This window comes from Macaca nemestrina, chromosome 1 (genome assembly GCF_043159975.1).
Source record: "Macaca nemestrina isolate mMacNem1 chromosome 1, mMacNem.hap1, whole genome shotgun sequence".
Lineage (NCBI taxonomy): Eukaryota > Metazoa > Chordata > Mammalia > Primates > Cercopithecidae > Macaca > Macaca nemestrina.
The window spans coordinates 213,157,456-213,177,328 of record NC_092125.1 but is presented as its reverse complement, the minus strand read 5'-3'; the positions used below and the strand labels follow the sequence as shown (position 1 = coordinate 213,177,328).

General features: G+C 39.4%; 1 protein-coding gene across 37 annotated transcripts in view; it reads right to left on the bottom strand.

The window, feature by feature from the left end:
* LOC105483079 (eukaryotic translation initiation factor 4 gamma 3) overlaps positions 1 to 19,873 on the bottom strand; it is a 369,254-nt gene that overhangs the window by 35,730 nt on the left and 313,651 nt on the right. For 35 of the 37 annotated variants that reach the window (XM_071099229.1, XM_071099204.1, XM_071099202.1 and 32 more), the window contains 9 exons: positions 17,169 to 17,315; positions 16,519 to 16,755; positions 14,280 to 14,384; positions 12,327 to 12,459; positions 8,744 to 8,838; positions 6,321 to 6,414; positions 4,896 to 5,013; positions 2,217 to 2,437; positions 357 to 472 (listed from right to left, as the gene is read on the bottom strand). In XM_071099229.1, the coding sequence (XP_070955330.1) occupies positions 357 to 472; positions 2,217 to 2,437; positions 4,896 to 5,013; positions 6,321 to 6,414; positions 8,744 to 8,838; positions 12,327 to 12,459; positions 14,280 to 14,384; positions 16,519 to 16,755; positions 17,169 to 17,315 (1,266 nt within the window). The remainder of the gene's footprint in view (positions 1 to 356; positions 473 to 2,216; positions 2,438 to 4,895; positions 5,014 to 6,320; positions 6,415 to 8,743; positions 8,839 to 12,326; positions 12,460 to 14,279; positions 14,385 to 16,518; positions 16,756 to 17,168; positions 17,316 to 19,873) is intronic. The other 2 variants (XM_071099117.1, XM_071099137.1) reach the window with 1 other exon arrangement.

The window sequence follows — 19,873 nt, the reverse complement described above, 5'->3', positions numbered from 1 at the left end:
GCAACAGAGCAAGACTCTGTCTCAAAGAAATAAAAAAGACCATGACAGCTATATCCAGGGTGCCAGAAATGCTTCATAATGATAATGTGTTGTTTTTGCTCCTTAATATCGAAGTCAATTTGGTTTTCCTTTAGTGGGGTACTCATTCTCTCTGCCCACCACTCTATGTTGTAAATTATAGCATCCAATTAAAAGAGAGTACTTGGCAGAAATGCATCAGCGTTAAGCAAACTGAATTGTGTAGGACTTGGATTACTCAACCTAAGTATTATCAGTTCATAATGACACCTGATTTAGACCAGAACCAAGTATTATACACTGTCAAAGGACTTTTTTTTTTTTTTAATCTCGTTTACCTTAAAATCATTAATGTGTAGAAATTCATCAATGATAGATTTGGACTTCCTCTCCATTTCCTCTTCTGATAATGCAGCCTTGTCAGGAGCTGACACTGCTGAAATTTCTGGTTTTGCTATTAGAGAGGCCCCCCCCCCAAAAAAAGTAAAAATAATAAAAATTACTATTAAAATAGTGAGATTATGGTTGACAATATTATGTACTTTACATTATTTTTACAGTAAAGGCATTTAATAGCTACAAGACAATAGGTACAAGACATTTAAACAGAATACAGAAACCTTTTGTTTTAGAATAGATTTGCACTAACTAACTTTATAATCTACAATAACAATGAACAAGATTTAGGAACATGATAAACTTTCCTATTTAAAGCTTTTTTGTTCCTTTCTGTATTATGATCGTTCCCCATTGCTTCGAAGATGAAGAGTTCACGAGGTCTTCACAGTCCTGCACAGGTCAGGGCCCTGCTTGCTACTAAGCCTGAGCCACACTGCTGCTTGAACAAATCGTGGCTATTCCTACTACAGCTTTGCTCATAGTAATCCTGTCTGGAGTGCTCTTTTCCTCTGCTTCACACCCATCCCTGTCTACAAACCTGCTTCATTCCCATGGGTCCTTCAGATGAAGGAAACCTCCCCTTGCCCTAATTCTACATAGCTCCTTGGTACCAGATAGTTCTAAGTATTCTCTTAGAACTAAATTCCTTTCTTCATAGCACCTTTCTCAGTTTGTGTCTTTTGTGGAATTACTAAAAAAGGTCTTTCTGACTCAGCAGACTGAAGGCCGAGAACAGGGATCAAGTGCCTCACACTTACTGTGCATCTGGTAAATGTACAAATGAATCAGATGATAAAAACACATAGAGCAGCTGTGCTACATTATTCACTACACACAAGATATTTTAATATCCTATCTTGTTATATTTCAAAAGTATCTACCACAGATTTAAAAAAGTCACACGTCCCTAAAGCTGTATTATCTAAAGTTACACCAATTGGGAGAAGACACTTTAATTTGTCTCTGAGATCCATTTAGGGACTACAGTTAAGAGAAACAATTTAAATAGTGAAACAAATTAGAAAGCTATATAAATATTAAAAACAACTGGAATTACTTCATGATAAATATTTAAAAGAGGCTGAAAATAATCTTCAATTTAAACTGTTTTCCATTGCTATATTCGTCATCACAACATTTAATACTTTTTGAAAACCCTGTATTTATCAGGTAATGTTCTAAGTATTTACATGTATTAACTTCTTATTTAATTTTCATAATATCCTGAAAAGGTAGGTACAACTTATCCCCATTTAACAGATAAGGAAACTGAAACACAGGTTAAATACATGAAGCAAGTTTTAGAGCATTATCTGAGCAAGTCCTCTAAGTATATACATGCTAAATGCATACAAAAAACAACAGGTTACCAAGGAAGATGAAGGCGACTAAAGATAACCTAATACCTTCTCTTTGGTTTGTCTTGCAGTGGCTCAATAATGAGAATTTTCACACATTTGAGGGGCTCTACACAGCATACACAATCTAACAGCAACGTAAAGTGTGGGATGCTACAGGGACTTGTAAGAAATTCAGATTGCTTAAAATACAGCAGGAGGACCTCCTCACCATAACATTTAATAAAGAATGGAGAAAATTTACAAACTGTCGAGCTAAGGCATACCTAGGGAATGAGAACAGTTATAAAACTATGAAGTGCCCTTTCACTCTTCAGATGCTGGTATGTGTTGCTATTATATGTTGATTCTAAAATCTACTCATGCAGTCTCCTTTTTATTTTTCCTTCCAAATTTAAAACCCAAATCAGAATCTGCATCTGTTTAAGCCAAGTCTCTCACCTGACTCCCTTGTTTTATTTCGCTCGGCCTCAGTGCTGTTCCTCTCCACATCCACAGCCCCTGTGAGCTGCTTCACGGTCTCCAGCATCTCTCTCCGCTGCTCTTCTTGAGACTGATTGTCTAGCAGGTCTTTACTGCTGCCACCCCTCATGAAAGTATTTGGCCGAGCTGTTGCAGATGGAAGGGGCTTATCATTCTTCTCCCTGCCCATACTTCCACGACTTAAAAGACAAAACAACACTTTTCAAAGGAAAGACAAGCCCATGTCCCCTACATATTCAAATTATAAAATAACACTAAGACTTTCTGAAAGTATGCAGAATAATTTTTCACAGATAACATTAGATGTGTGAGGCACCAACTATATTTCAAAGTCTGCTTATTCAACAAACAAGTAAAAGAGTACTTTAAAGGGAGTATTTATTAAGATTTTTTAACTTTTTTCTCTGAAGCGATACTACTTAATACTTTAAAATGTCAGTGGTGGCCAAGCATGGTGGCTCACACCTGTAATCCCAGCACTTTGGGAGGCCGAGCAGGGCAGATCACTTGAGGTCAGGAGTTCAAGACCAGCCTGGTTAACATGGTGAAACCGTGTCTCTACTAAAATTACAAAAATTAGCCGGATTTGGCGCCGGGTGCTTGTAATCCCAGCTACTTGGGAGGCTGAGGTACGAGAATTGCCTGAAACTGCGAGGAGGAAGTTGCAGTGAGCCAAGATTGCACCACCACACTCTAGCCTGGGCGATGGTGAGACTCTGTCTCAAAAAAAAGTCAGTGATAATTTTGGTAATTTCTTTTTCTTTTCTTTTTTGAGATGGAGTTTTACTCTTGTTGCCCAGGCTGGAGTGCAATGGAGTGATCTCAGCTTACTACAACCTCCGCCTCCCGGGTTCAAGTGATTCTCTTGCCTCAGCCTCCTGAGTAGCTGGGATTACAGGCATGCACCACCATGCCTGGCTAATTCTGTATTTTTAGTAGAGACAGGGTTTCTCCATGGTGGTCAGACTGGTCTCGAACTCCCGACCTCAGGTGATCTGCCCACCTTGGCCTCCCAAACTGCTGGGATTACAGGCGTGAGCCACCATGCCTGGCCTTAATTTTGGCAATTTCTTATTTTAGTTTTTAAAAATCTTTCAGGAAAAAGAAGACAATGATGAAAGTATGAGTTACATAAATGAAAGGGAAACAAATATTATAAGAACATGGTATCACTATCTTAGAAATTATACAATGGTACCTTTTTATTTAGAAACTTAAAACATATGGAAAATATTTGAGAATCAAGTAAAAGCTGTCTTAGATTAGCTAACGCCATATATTTTATTCCTTTTAAGAGAGACTCTCCATATTTCCTGATTTCGTCTTCTTTTAGACAATTTTAACCAGCTGGGCAAACAGTTTGTTGGCCCATGGTAGACCAGAAGCAGCAAATTAAAAGGGAAAAGGAGAGACTCAGGCAGGATAATGGTCTAACTATTGTGAAAGAACATACACAAGTGCTTAGGAAGTAGAACCATTAGGGGACATTTATGAGAGCAAAGCGCCACAAGTGATACTCAACGACAATCTGAATCATCATGAAAAGCTGACTTGTGCTAAGTATACTTCGTTTCAGAAGAAGTCAAGGGATTAAGTAACACAGTTTGCAAAGTCTACCTAATCAAACTTATTACAATAATAATAATAAAAAGCCTGATGGGAGGATCGCCTGAGACCACGAGTTCAATGCCAGCCTGGGCAACATAGCAAGATGCCATCTCTAAAAAATAATAATTTAAAAAAAAGTTTTAGAGCTTAAAGAAACTTCAGTTCTGAAAGTGCTTATGTAAAAAATGTTTTTTGTGACTGCACTACAGGGTCCCCATTCATGGTATGTAAACCAGCCAACAGAATACTTGACTGTAACAATCCTATAAAAGCAAAAGTAGAAAGATAGTGAAATATGGAGACTAGCAAAAAAAATGAAGGAAAACCTCAAATATAATGTGAAGAACACTGTGACAGAGAAATGTATGGGTGGATTGTCACGTTCTTTAATTCTCATAGTTGAGAATGCTAGATGCTTCTAGAGTATCTGGAGGATTAGCTTGGGGAGCCCCTAGACATGCCTCCAGCGCTGTTTGGGTGGGCCTAGTTTTCTTAAGAATCTCTTCCCTCCCAGCCAGGCACAGTGGCTCACACCTGTAATCCCAGCACTTTGGGAGGCCGAGGAGGGCAGATCACAAGGTCAGGAGATGATCAAGATCATCCCGGCTAACACGGTGAAACCCCGTCTCTACTGAAAGTACAAAAAATTAGCTGGGCGTGGTGGCCGGTGCCTGTAGTCCCAGCTACTCGGGAGGCTGAGGCAGGAGAATGGCGTGAACCCAGGAGGTGGAGCTTGCAGTGAGCCAAAATCATGCCACTGCACTCCAGCCTGGGCGACAGTACAAGACCCCATCTCAAAAAAAGAAAAAAAAAAAGAATCCCTTCCCTCCCATCCCATCCCAAATCCACCACCCAATTATGTTCCTATCTTAGAAATTATAGTGTGTGTGAAGATTAAAGAAGGAAATCAACTTTAGGAATAAAAGGAATGCATCTATAAGGATTACTATCAGAATCCTTGTTCCTATCTTGCCACACATACTGGCAAGCAGGCTGGCCTTGGGTAGACATAAAAAGCAGGGTTCTCACCTAGTTATGGTCCTTCGGGAATCAAACTCTACCGGCGTGGATGGCGTGGACCCTGAGGGTGCTGGAAGTTGCAGGGCAGAGAATCTGTTTAAACTGGAAGCACTTGACCGTAAGGCATCTACACATGTCAAGGATTTAGAAAAAAATACAAATCACATGACTAAAATGCAAATAATCAGTCATCTGCATCCCTGGGTGAGGCCTGAGACCAGGCATTCCTAACAAGCTTAGGTGATGCCAATCTCCTGGTCCCTCTACCATATTCTGAGAAGCAAAGTGTTAGAAGGAATTTGCATGTAACAGAGAGTTTAGAAGTCTTCATTTATTACAACCATTCGTTCCTTTAAGAACATAGTAAACGGGTGGGAGTGGCAAATAGAGGAAGAAGGCAAGCAAAAACAGAATAAAACTTTAACGAAGCTAACCAACACAAATGCTTCAATCTCATGTGTGTACAAATAAGCATGTGGGTTTTACTGAATAATGACATTTTTTAAAATTTAAAGAAAAAAGGCTGAAATTACTTAGTAGAAGGGACATATGGGAAGTAGGTTAACACTGAATTTTTTTGTTCTTTCCACTGGGCTTCCTCAGTTAATAGGATGTGTTTCTGATGATCCAAACATCTTTGGACTTCAGGTCAAATCTCTCAAAATCTGATTTTCAAAAAAGATTTTGAACAATATTTCTTTATTCTTTTATAACTCCCTAAAATTACAGTAAATGCACCTGCATATTAAGATTCTTTCCTCAACATAATGAGTTTCCCTTTTAATTTGAGGTCCCAGTAGTTTCTCTAGCTATATTAAATTTGTCAACAACTACAAAAAGGAACCTAAAAAATTAAGGTCTTAGTGGCTGAGTGTGGCTCATAACTGTAATCCCAGCACTCAGGAGGCCAAGGTGGGAGGATCACTGGAGCCCAGGAGTGCAAGACTAGCCTAGACAACACAGTGAGACTCCATCTCTACAAAAAAAAAAAAAAAAAAAAAAAAAAAAAATCAGTCAGGTGTGATGGCGTGTGCCGGTAGTCCCAGCTACTCAGGAGACTGAGGCAGGAAGATTGCTTGAACCTAGGAGGTTGAGGCTGTGGTGAGCTGTGATCATGCGACTACACTCCAGCCTGGGTGACACAGCAGGATCCAATCTCAAAAAAATAAATAAATAAAATAAAAATAAATCAATAAACGAAGGTCTTAATTAGCCTAAATGAATGAACTGAAATTTTTTTTTTTAATGCTTAAAATTATTTAAGGATCCTGAGAAAGGATCTATGTTGAAAGGAAAGGGCTACCAATAAAATTTTAGGCATGATTAGTCTACATATCTTTCCCTAAAACCATCATTCGATGACTATGGGAATGTGCTGTGAGGCGAATGCTAACAAGCCACAGCCAGGTTTGAGGAGGGACACTGCACACTTACCAGTCTCGCTTGCCTTTGCTCCACCACTGCTGCCTTTTCCCCAGCTGCCTAGCTGTGCTTTAGGTACCAGCTGAATTTTTTCATCAATTGTAGGCTGTAACATAAGAGACCACAAGTCAGTTACAGGAAATATTCTAGAAGAATAGTTTTTCTTTTATTTTTTTTCTTCTTCAGTGAAGTAGAACCAATTATAGCAACAAAAAATTTGTTTGGAATGCCAATTTAATAGAAACAGAAATTGGAGTTGTTCTCATTAAACTGGGATCCATGTGGCCCCTGAAGCACTTCCTTGGACTCCAGTTTCTATAAAATACTGTTTGGTCTAGAGAATGCATCCAGGTCCTCCTATTTAAGATGGTTTATGAATTTGCTAACTGTAATAAGCAGTTTCTAATCATTCTTCTTGTACACTACCCATTAATTTTAAAAAGAAAAAATACAAATGTCACAAAATTAATTCATTAGTATCTTTACATGACTGTCAGAACACAGATCAACAGACACAACAATTTCATGTTGGGGCTAGAGATAGGCAGTGGGATGTGAGTATTCAACAAAGAATAAGAAGAAAGACATTTGAATGTTAGGCAGGGAGCGTAGGAAGGTGCCTGATATCTCATGTTTAATCTTCCAAGCACACCTTTACTACAAGTGAAATAAAATTACGCTGTATGCATTATATTATTATAAAATAAATATAACATAAAAGCTGTAATGTAGCTCTTTGTAAAAAAGATATTTCTATGTTCTGACAGCTCATAATATGTTGCTATGCTATATAATGTGCTTTCACACAAACCTCTCCCAATTAACAATAAATATGTTTAATGGTTTTGTTCTAGGATACTCATGTATAGTATCTCCAGTATAACTATCTGAATACATAAAGTTTATTAACAATTTACATACTTAAAAATATTAAAGCAGTAATGTTGGAGATTTGATACCAGCATTGTTTTTATAGTATCCAAGCACGGAAAACATAATATTTAAAAATACAAATGTTGTTATTAAATACTGACACATTTTTCAAAATGCTGGAGGATTTCTTTAAACATAAACTTTTGGTTAAAACTGTCTCTAGATGGAAATGGAGATGGTAAGACTCAAACTGTATTCAGCAATGGAATTCTTGCTCTGAGATATAAACAACTAGAAGAAAGTACCAGAATCTTGGAGAAAAGGATCCTAGCTAACTACATTATTAAGAGAGATCCAGAGGGAGAATTTTCTATCATGAAGCAAAGCTTCGACAAAACTGTGAGATGCAAATGACATAGCCCATTTTATTCCAATTTTCTTTTTCTTTTTTTTTTTTTTTTTTTTTTTGAGACGGAGTCTCGCTCTGTAGCCCAGGCTGAAGTGCAGTGGCTGGATCTCAGCTCGCTGCAAGCTCCGCCTCCCAGGTTTATGCCATTCTCCTGCCTCAGCCTCCCGAGTAGCTGGGACTACAGGCACCCACCACCTCGCCCGGCTAGTTTTTTGTATTTTTTAGTAGAGATGGGGTTTCACCGTGTTAGCCAGGATGGTCTCGATCTCCTGACCTCGTGATCCGCCCGTCTCGGCCTCCCAAAGTGCTGGGATTACAGGCTTGAGCCACCGCGCCCGGCCTATTCCAATTTTCTTAAAGATTTTTCTTAATACTTCTTGTCAGTTATCTTCTTTCATGTAGTATTTTCACATTAGTTTTGATTGTCTTCAGTATTTTGCTAGCAGGGTGCCAATTTTCAGAACTATGGAAAGTATAAGGATGAAACTAGACTTGCAAATTGGAAAACCCACTGGACTTTAGAAGTTTCCACTCTTATCATATTTAATACTGCTTTCTCTACATTCTCCAAAGTTCTTCATTCTACTTACATGATCAACTTTTACTGCTGAAAATATCTGCTAGAGAGTTTTTTCCTCTTACTGCCCACAGACTCCCAAAAGAGAGGAAAGCAGAGTCTATTAAATCCTTATTACAGAATGATTTCTAGTAGGCCCTCTGTGGTTTCCTTTAGGCCTTGGATAAGGCAAATCTTTCACGGTAAGGTTTAAACAGGTGACTGCTTTTTCCCCCAGAGCTATGGATACATTGTGTAAAAGCCTGCAATTGACTTAGGCTTCTAAAATATCTTTATTACCTCTCCTATATTAAGCATCTTATATCTAAGAAGTAACCTAGTCTTTCCCTCTTTAGTAAACCCTTATAGAAGCAGAAATGAGTATGTAGAATACATTGATCAATAGGAACTTGAAGAAAAATGCATTAAAAAATAACCACCCCACGGATTTGCAATATTGCTGTTTTACATAAATAAGTACTTTTGAGACTCATGTTTTGCAACTATTGTAAATTTTGTGTGTGTGTGTGTGTGTGTGTGTTTAATATCAAAGGCATCAAAGGAGAGTGTAAATTGTACTTTAAATGTCAGACTCACCTTAGTGATTTTTAGGAATTTTGAGGGGTCCAGTACCCGACTGTTCTTGGCCCCTTGTACAGTGTTCCACCCACCTTCATCCACTCTCTGGACACCTGCAAGGACAACAGAGTGTCAGTCTCTCATCTGTCTCAAGTCAGTTGGACACTGAAAGAGTGAGCAATATTCATCAAAACCAAGAAGAAAGACAACAGAAGCTGTTAAAGCATTGATGACAGTATCTTTAATCCCACAGCAGGAAAATACATGCAGAAGCACGGCTTATTTTGGCTCACCCATGAAACATTACCGACCTACAAACAAACAACTGACACAAATGAATATCTGGTGCTGGAGAAGGCAGGGCCAAATCCAGTATTCACAGAATTAATGACTAGAACACTTTGGGAGAAGTCAGATGGAAATTATTTATTCTAAAGTATATTGTATTTAATGGGGTCAAATGACAGAAGTATGCTTTGATTATTTCCCAAGCCTGCTTCTCCAACATTTCAGCTGCTCAAGTGGAAAACCTTGACTCCTCTTTCACACTTCACATCCAATTTTTGTCAGTAAACCTTGTGAGTTAAACCTACACAATATATTCAGAATCTACTAACAACATTAGCAGTTTTGTTTAAGCCACCAACACCCCTTTCCTAGATTACTGTAGGGACCTGTTTTGGCCTTCCTGCTTCTACCTTCAGCTGTGCTCATCATGGCAGCCAGTGTGATTCTAGTAAAGTACAAGATTCTGCACTTTTTTGTTCAAAACACTTCTGATACCTTTCTATCTCATTCAGAGAAAAAGAGAAGATTCCTTACAAATGGCCTCTAAATAATCTGGCTCCTGTTGCCTCTCAGTCCCCATCTTCTACCACTCTCCACATCAGGCCCTTCTTAGGTTCAGCTGCACTGGCCCCCTTGCTGTTCCCAAATGCTGCTTCAGGGTCTTTGTACTTACTACTCCCTTTGCCTAAGTATCTTTACCCATATTTCCACATGATTTAACACCCTCACTTGCTTCAGGTCTTTGCTCAAACAATACCAACTTTTTTTTTTTTTTTTTTTTTTTTTGAGACGGAGTCTCGCTCTGTAGCCCGGGCTGGAGTGCAGGGGCCGGATCTCAGCTCACTGCAAGCTCCGCCTCCCAGGTTTACGCCATTCTCCTGCCTCAGCCTCCTGAGTAGCTGGGACTACAGGCGCCCGCCACCTCGCCCGGCTAGTTTTTTGTATTTTTTTTTAGTAGAGACGGGGTTTCACGGTGTTCGCCAGGATGGTCTCGATCTCCTGACCTCGTGATCCACCTGTCTCGGCCTCCCAAAGTGCTGGGATTACAGGCTTGAGCCACCGCGCCCGGCCAACAATACCAACTTTTATAGTTTCCCCAATTTTCCTATTTAAAACTGCACCCTACTTGCCAAGATTTGCACTCCCTAGTCCCTTCTCCTTTCTTTTTCTACAAATTTATTTGACAAATGATATATTTTCTTTAAGTATTTATTATTTATTGTCTCCTCTCTCCCCTCTACCATAAGATGTAAGCCACATGATGAAAAAGACTTTGTGTGCCTTTTTAAGTGACAGACAATAAATACTTGCTGAATGAATTAATAAATTGAAAGATCACCTGTCTATCCAAAAGCTTTTCTGGTCCTAACATACTTCGTGATTTTCTCTGTGCTATCTGATATTACTGATCATAAACAGACTTGCTTCTTCCTTGTTTCTATGACACTTGTATCTTAGTCCTTTCTCTCCACTTGCTCTTATCTGTCACTTTTCCAAGAGTTCTTTTCTTCCTTTAGTCATATGTGAATATCCTCCATGAATTAGGCTTTGATATCTACTCCTTTTCCCTCTCAATCTGGTTCAGTGATAAATAAAAGATATTACCCAAAAGGCACTGCACTAGGTACCAGAGTGAGGAAGGTAAGTGTGGTATCTCGAGAAACTTAAAAGTAAAATTTTCTTCTCTGCAGAATTCATCTCTCCTAACAATTTCACTATAAGCTCTACTGTGTCTGTGACAATAACTAATGGTTACAAAGTATTTACTATCAGCCAGAAAATTATCATTGCCCTCTGAAAAAGGTTTTCTTTTCCAATGTTCCTAAACTTAGTAAATGGACTATTGTCTCAGGTTTAAAATGCCTTCTATTTCATCTTTCACTTATTTTGCATGTCTCTTTCTTTTTATTTATTTATTTATTTATTTATTTATTTTTTTGAGACGGAGTCTCGCTCTGTCGCCCAGGCTGGAGTGCAGTGGCCGGATCTCAGCTCACTGCAAGCTCCGCCTCCCGGGTTCGGGCCATTCTCCTGTCTCAGCCTCCTGAGTAGCTGGGACTACAGGCGCCCGCCACCTCGCCCGGCTAGTTTTTTGTATTTTTTAGTAGAGACGGGGTTTCACCGTGTTAGCCAGGATGGTCTCGATCTCCTGACCTAGTGATCCGCCCGTCTCGGCCTCCCAAAGTGCTGGGATTACAGGCTTGAGCCACTGCGCCCGGCCAATCTTTTTATTTATTTGTTAATTTTTTTGAGATGTAGCCTCACTCTGTTCCCCAGGCTGGAGTGCAGTGGTGCAATTGCGGCTCACTGCAACCTCCAACTCCTGGGTTCAAGTGATTCTCCTGCCTCAGACTCCTGAGTATCTGGGACTACAGGCACACATCACTATGTCCAGCAAATTTTTTAGTAGAGATGAGGTTTCACCATGTTGGTCAGGCTGGTCTCAAACTCCTGACCACAAATGATCCACCCACCTCAGGCTCCCAAAGTGCTGGGATTACAGGCATGAGCCACCATGCCCAGCCTGCTACAAAGTGCCCCTTTCTTTTTTTTTTGGAGATGGAGTCTCGCTCTGCCGCCCAGGCTGGAGTGCAGTGGCGCAATCTCGGCTCACTGCAAGCTCCGCCTCCCGCATTCATGCCATTCTCCTGCCTCAGCCTCCCGAGTAGCTGGGACTACAGGCACCCGCCACTATGCCCGGCTAATTTTTTTGTATTTTTAATAGAGACGGGGTTTCACTGTGTTAGCCAGGATGGTCTCGATCTCCTGACCTTGTGATCCACCCGCCTCGGCCTCCCAAAGTGCTGGGATTACAGGCGTGAGCCACCGCACTCGGCCCCCTTTCTTAAATAAAGTTTTCTTTCAGCTTTCTCTCTTCTTTTCCTCTAAATTTTAACACTTAATGGAGAATACATTTCATAATTGATACTATCTTCCATTTGCTTAACAAATGTTCCTCTTTTGCTTGTCAAAAGTTTTACCTTACCAGATAAACTGTACACTTTGAGAGGGAAGTAACTACATTTTCCACTTCTTTTTCTAGTCTCACCAGTTCTGAGTATACAGAAGTTGCTCAATAAAGTCTTACTGCTTACTGGCATTTAAGTAGTGAAAGAAATCATGTTTTGTTCCTGCATTCTCAACTTTTACTCAATAACTTTACTCTTCAGGTGAAACTGCTTCACCTAACAATCACCACTCTATTCTTTGGGCTATTCTTTCTGATCTCATTTTACACCTAAAAATAGATAATTCTTAATATGTATTCGTGAAACTTCCAAGTTCTCTAAACCCTGGTGGATTCCGGCCTCACCTGGTCTTCTCTTCTCTTTGGTCATGAGCTGCTGGACCTTCCTTTGCTCTTCTTGTTCTTCTATTTTAGCTTCTTTGTGAATCTGTTCGATAGTTTTAGGCCCTTGATCTGCTCTTCGAGATACCCAATTGCACTACAAAAGTAGAAAATAAGGTTATCTGCCAGATAACTGAAAATTTTTTAAAATTTAAAAATGTGTAATTTTTACTACTGGAAAAGTACGAAATACCTACAAAAGCTGTATTATGGTAGTTTCTCATGTATCTTATAGATGACACTATGAGCAGTTTAGGATCAGAGCTAAAGAATTAAAATCTTCTCAATCAAACCTGACCAATTGTATACTACATATTCCAATAGCCAATGCATACAAAGAACAGGGTGAAAGATGGCCCAAATTTATTATTACATTTTTAAGCATGGCATATATTTCTCTGTGGACTAGACAGATTTTATCTGTATCAGTATTTTGTACATTTGAAAGGAGGAGAGAAAAGTAAAAATGACGAGGATTTCTTGGCCTTGCCTTAATCTGTGGGATTACTACTCAGATCATACCAACTCCACAGGGGTTCTAAGTCAAGGATGACTCCTGCTTTTCTTTCTCCAATATCATGATTCTGATATTCTACACAAAGGTCCACACCACTCTGCCCTTTGGTTATCCCCTGTATTAAGGACAAAATAAGTTGTCACTTTATAATTATACTTCTCCCTTCTCTCCCTAGCAACAGTCCCAAAATCTGATATAAGTAGAAGTGGCTGATAACATGGGTGGAGACATTTTTTATATTTATTTATATTAGCTAGAGGCAAGAATGGGAAACAGGTTTAAATCAGAATGCAAATTCTGATCAGCTAGTGGTGGCTTTCGTAATATGAAGGATCGTAAGATCACATCTAGTCTCAGCAAGATAAAGAATCATCATCAATGCTATCTGGCCTGGGTGGAGGAGAAATAAGAGGTAGGGCTTTGTTCACTTTCTCTAGTGATGTAGTACATTCCCTGTCGGAGTGAAACTTACAAAAGAGTAACTCCCTGTAGGAGTTAAACTTAAAAAAGAGAAAAGTAGTAGTAACAAAAACAGCACCTGGTAAGAGAAATGAGAAAAAACAAAACAAAACGAAACAAAAACAGCAGCAGAAGAGCAGGGTCACAGGAAAAACGAAAGAGAAGAAAACACCAATATCTGAGCTGGGCACCTTACATAATTATTCCATTGACTCTTTACAACAAATCTACAAGGCAGGCAACATCCTCATTTTAGAGATTAAAAATGTAAGGCTCAGAGAGTTAAATGTATTTACTGTGGAGATGAGACTTGCTGATTATTTAGCATACAAAGACTAAATTTAATTGAATTTAAATTTGAATGGAGTTTGAATTCAGAATGGCTGATTACAAAATTGCAAGTGGCTGGGCACAGTGGCTCACTCCTGTAATCCCAGCACTTTGGGAGGCTTGAGGTCAGGAGTTCCAGACCAGCCTGGCCAACAGCGTGAAACCCCATCTCTACTAAAATTACAAAAATTGCCCAGGTGTGGGGACATGTGCTGGTAATCCCAGCTACTTGGGAGGCTGAGGCAGTAGAATCACCTGAACCTGGGAGGCGGAGGTTGCAGTGAGCTGAAACTGAGCCATTGCACTCCAGCCTGGGCGACAGAGTGAGACTCTGTCTCAAGGAAAACAAAACAAACAAACAAAAAGAAAAACAAAGCAAAAACAAAATATGGTTTGATAATCGGAATAAGGAGAAGAAGCACGTAACTGGCAATAGGACTTCTGTCCTTCCTCAGAACTCTCCCACTGAAAGTTTGCCAATTCAAGTTCTGAAAGTCCTGAAGCAAAAGCACTGACTTTACACATGTAAACAACAGGACATCCTTCCCCAGTCCAATTCCTTTAAAGACACTGGACCAGTAAGCTTATTATTATTATTTTTTCCCACTCACCAGCCTTAGGTCTATTACATCTTGAAGCATGAACCGAATCCTAGATGAGGTTTTTCTTTCTTTCACAATTTTCTCCATCTGATTAAAGTACTGGTCCATACGTGGCTGCAAGAGACAAAATCATTAGTACTCCTGTCTGAGAAACTTAAATGTAATTTTCCCATGTTACAGTTATTTATTTATGTAGTTATCTATTTATTTTCTTAGAGATGGGGTCTCACTCTGTTGCCCAGGATGGAGTGCAGTGGCACAATCACAGCTCACTGCAGCTTAGACCTCTCAGGCTCAACCGATCCCACCTCAGCCTCTAGAGTAGCTGGGACTACAGGAACATGCCACCATGCCTGGCTAATCTTTTAAGTTTTTGTAGAGATGGGGTCTCATTATGTTGCTCAGGCTGGTCTTGAACTCCTGGGCTCAAGTGATCCTCCAGCCTTGGTCTCTCAAAGTGCTGGAATTTCAGGCATTAGTCACTGCGTCCAGCCCATGTAGTTTTTAAAATGGTCTAGGAATATCAATTTATAGCGAAAATATAATGTGGTACAATTTTTATTTTTATTTTTTTCAGACAGAGTCTTGTTCTGTCACCCAGTTGCGAGTGCAGTGGGTCAATTATGGCTCACTGCAGCCTCAATCTTCTGGGCTTAAGTCATCCTTCTGCCTCAGCTTCCCAAGTAGCTGGGACCACAGGCATATGCCACTACACTTAGCTAAATTTTTCTGTGTGTATGATTTTTTTGAGATATGAAATCTCACTATGTTACCCAGGCTGGTCTCAAACTGCTGAGCTCAAGCAATCCTTCTGCCTCAGCCTCCCAAAGTATTAGGATTATAGGTATGAGTCACTCTGCCTGGCCATGTGGTAGAATTTTTAGTTGTTCATATGACCACCTAAAATAAAGACTACATTTTTCTAGGCTCCTGGCAGCTGGCTTTGGTCATGTGATTAATTATAGGCACTAATATAAATGGAAATGTTATGCTATAGCTTCCTATGGCCTTCCTAAAGAGACCCAATGGGCTAGGCATAGTGACTCATACCTGTAATCCTAGCAATTAGGGAGGCCAAGGCAAGAGGATTGCTTGAAGCCAGGAGTTTAAGACCAGCCTGGGCAACTAAGTGAGACCCCTCATCTCTACAAAAAGTAAAACAAAAAGAAAAAAAATTGGATGACAGGGCAAGACCCTGTTACTTTTTTTTTTCTTTTTTTTTTTGAGAGGGAGTTTCGCTCCTGTTGTCCAGGCTGGAGTGCGATGGCTCACTGCAACCTCCACCTCCCAGGTTCAAACAATTCTCCTGTCTCAGCCTCCCGAGGAGCTGGGATTACAGGCACGTGCCACCACGCCTGGCTAATTTTGTATTTTTAGTAGAGACGGGGTTTCTCTATGTTGGTCAGGCTGGTCACGAACTCCCGACCTCAGGATTTGCCCGCCTCAGCCTCCCAAAGTGCTGGGATTACAAGCGTGAGCCACTGTGCCCGGCCGACCCTGTTACTTAAAAAAAAAAAAGTGAGAGAGAGAGACACACACACACACACAGAGAGGTGGTTGTGTCTTTTGCCCCTTTTCCTACCTTCTCTGGTGAGAGTGATTAGGACAAGGGTTACACTTTAGGAGTCACAGAATGTTAAGCTGAAAGGACTTACCTCTGAACTTTGTTTACATAAATAAGAAATAAACCTCAATCCTGTATAAAACACTGGGTTTTCTGTCACAGCTAAGCATAATCCTAGCTGAATTAGATGTTATGGAGCATTTCTGACATTATTTCTTTGAAACATTTCTAATTTCTATAACCTTAAACAGCACATATTATTATAGTATTTTTAATGATTTCTTATATTATGGTTAGATAGCTGTGTCATCAATTAGAGTATAAACTTTAGAAGCTACTGCTGGGTCTTCATTTCTGTATTACCCTTAGGCCATAGTAGTTTTCCTTTTCGTATTTCTGTTCCCAAATTGTCAAATGGTTACAGAAGAAGAAAAAAGAATATGAGACAAATAATCTGAAGAATCTACAAACTGGCTTTTACACAATTTGGGACCCTCCTCACCTCTGACTCTAATGGAAATGTAAGGAGCACGATGGTTGAACACTGACAATGAGACGGGCAAAAGTAGAAAAATAAACAGCCTAGACCTTTGGGACAAGACAGAACTATTTTGTTTGCAGTCTAAGTTCTTTTGCAACTGACAAGGAGCCTTTGTGAAGGTTTCTGAGCTTCTAGATTTTTACCTTTGCTTTTTCAAAGTCCAAGTCTTTGCCAATGGTGGTGAGCAGGCGACACAGGCACTCCAGGGATTCTTCATCATGGTTCTTTAGCAGCTTCACCACACAGTCGTGCATGATGGCTTCAGTCAGCATTTTGAGTTTAAAGAGTTCTCCAATAAACTTGATGTTGCCAATGGATCTCCGCCGGGCTTTGTCCTTGGCTTCTTCCAGTTCATCATGAAGCCTGGTCCTCTCCTCTGGCTGTTGTATAAGGAGGAATAATAGCATCTTGATGATGAAAGCTGTACTGCACAATAAACACTGAGATTCATGGTCTTTACTCTTTCTAGGGGTCAGATGCCTCGGAGAATCTAATAGCAAGTGTGAATCTACTCCTCAGAAAACTGAACTATACCCATCCATTTCAGATTTTTGGAATTCAGTGACCTCACTCAGGCTTAGATTGAATCGCTGGCATGGAAAATTGAGCTGTCCCCTATATTAGACACTAAAAGGAACAAAGCATTCCCCTAAACATTAATATGTTGTTTCAACATGAAAAAGGCAATAGGTCCCTCTTAAGGTAGCAGGGAGATGCTGTATCCAGCTTCCTGAAATTTCTACTTTACAGTGCTCAAAGTGTACAAGCACTGTCTTTCTATGAAAATACTTACAGCACTGGCAGCCTCAAGTTCTTTCTGCTTCTTCTCAAAGACATCATCATCTGCTTTATCTTTTTCAAACTCCTTCTGGCAACGGTTCAGTAGCAGCTTCCGGAAATTCACTGTGTTACCAGGCTTGTCTGCCATGGGTACTTTCAGCTACATCCAGACAGGAAAATAAAGAAAAGCAACAAGATTACTTAAAGACATTACAAATATTTGTTTGCTTTATTGTATGAAATATGCTGACTGAACCACAGGCAAGCATTCTATAAGAGGCAAACAATATAGCTTCAGGCATTTCATGATTCAACAGTAATATGTTTTAAATTTTATTTAGAAAAGACAGACATTCCTCTCATATAAATGTACTTTTTTTTTAGCCATGCTTCTAGCTGACATGGAAATCCTTGTCATATCATTGCAACTATAACCCTGAACTTATCTAGACCTTACTTTAAAAAAAAAAAAAAAACTGTGTAGAGTTATTACTTCTTTTTTTAAGAAGTACCATTGTAGTAAGTATTTTGGTTTAATAGGACACACAGAAATGACATAGGACAAGGGAGAATTTGCTATCACAAAACTGTTGTAGATGAGATCCTTATTGCATTTATGCAGAAGTTGGAATACTGGGGGATTTTTGATATATCTTTCCATTGGGGAATGTTATAATGTTAGTACTTACCTTGACTATAAATACAGTATGTTTATTGCTTATTGCTTATGTGCCATGAGAATATACTAGTTCTCCAAAAGTTTGGAAGCAACACCCTTACAAGGTTTCCATCCAAATCCAACAATAATTGTTTTCTAATAGTTGTAATAGCTCAAGGTTACTTGTAACCAAACACAGAGACATTCTTATGAACATACTTAGAATATAAAGACAGTAGACTGCAGCGGGGATTCTACTCAAATATTCTAATGTACAGATGACATCCCTCTGAGCACCATTTTGAACAGCTATTTCATTATATGATACAACAGTTTTTCTGGGATCACAAAGCGGCTTCCAAAGTTCTGGAATGTATGCATGGTCTCTGCCCTATGTATAATGGAAGATCTTTGTGAAAATAGGGTACACTGCATTCATACTCATGAAATAATTAATGTTATCAACCAGAATGAACTTGGTCAGCTGCTGATCAAGGCTGGATGGCTAGAAAAACTTACTGAGAACTGAGGATGATGATGCTATAGAATATCTGTACTAGAACTGATGGCACACTCTCCAATGTATTCCCTATCATGTATGAAAGATCATTTAACAGGTCCAGTTATACTCAACCACGTGTTACACTGCGTATTTCCTTTCGGTAGGAAACATTATCTTAGGAAGAGGGGAACATCTTCAGATAATTTTTAGACAACCAAAGAAAAGGCTACTGTATCCTTAACTCCAAATTTAGGCTACATAAATGCAAGCAACTATAGATCATTTCACAGTCAGGCCTACTCTAAAGTCACACAAGTCAGCCTTCAAGAAAAGAAATGCTACATGAAAGCAAGAGTTTTCCAAAGCAAAAGCCAAAAGTTGATTCTACCTTCTCTTATATAAGACCCAGAATACACAATAATGGACTAAGAAATACAAAAGAGAACCAAGAAGTATATTCAAAAGCAGGGTGGCATACAATAGAGCACCAACATGACATTAAATTTTAGAACTAAAGGTTCTAAAAATCAGCAGTTATATCCAATTTACTGCTTTATAGGAACATAAGTTAAACCAGCCACAAAATCCTAGCCAGCATCTTGGCATATTTACCTCCATCATCAGTATTGACATTAAGTGCATAACTGACTGATAAGAAAATAATAGTCCAGCCCACAATCTATCATCTCTAAAGAGATGTTTCCTACATTACAGATTTACTGTGTAGAAACTGGGAGAAATGAGGACAACAAACAACATGAAAATCTAAGCACTGCCATATGGTGAGAAGTGTAGGGAAGACTATTTTAAAAGAGCTGGGTTAAGGATCAAAAGTTTTGCTTACTTGCTATGTAAACAAAGGCAATTCTTTTAATCCAAGTTTCAGTTTCATCATCTAAAACAAGGGAGGCACAGTCTCTATGTCCAACTGAGAGGGCAGCTTGAGCATTCAGCATAGAAGCACTTTAATAAGCCACAGAAAAGTAAGCTGTAACTGAAATCGAAAGAGTGCTGGAATCTGAGTCACAAAATCAGAAACTGAATCCCAGCTCTTTCATTTAATCTACTACGTGAATTTGAGCAAGCTACCTCATCGAACCTCAGTCCTTACACCTGCAGAATGAGATATTCCAAAATGATTATAGATTAAGGAACATGATAAAACAGCTGTTGAAAAGGGAGCTCTGGACATAGTCACAATCCCAGCTCTGCCATGTGACTTTGGCCAAATTACTCAGTTTCACCAAACCTCTATTTCAAAAATGGGGTAAGGTATTATATCTATCTCTTAGGAGGTGTTATTGGGAGGATCAAATGAAGTATCCAAGGAAACAAATAGTGGCTGACACACAGTAAGGGCCCAATAAACAACTAGTATAGCTATATTTAACACTTGAAGCTCCATTTGACAGGCCTATGATTAAACATTAAGAGTAACCTATATCGTAATAACATAGCTATCAAAGAAAGGATAAAGCAAAGTTAGCTCACTAAGCAATAAAGAGGAAATCACAAAATGCAAGAGAAACAAAAGTCTGCTATCCCAAAATGATGGTCA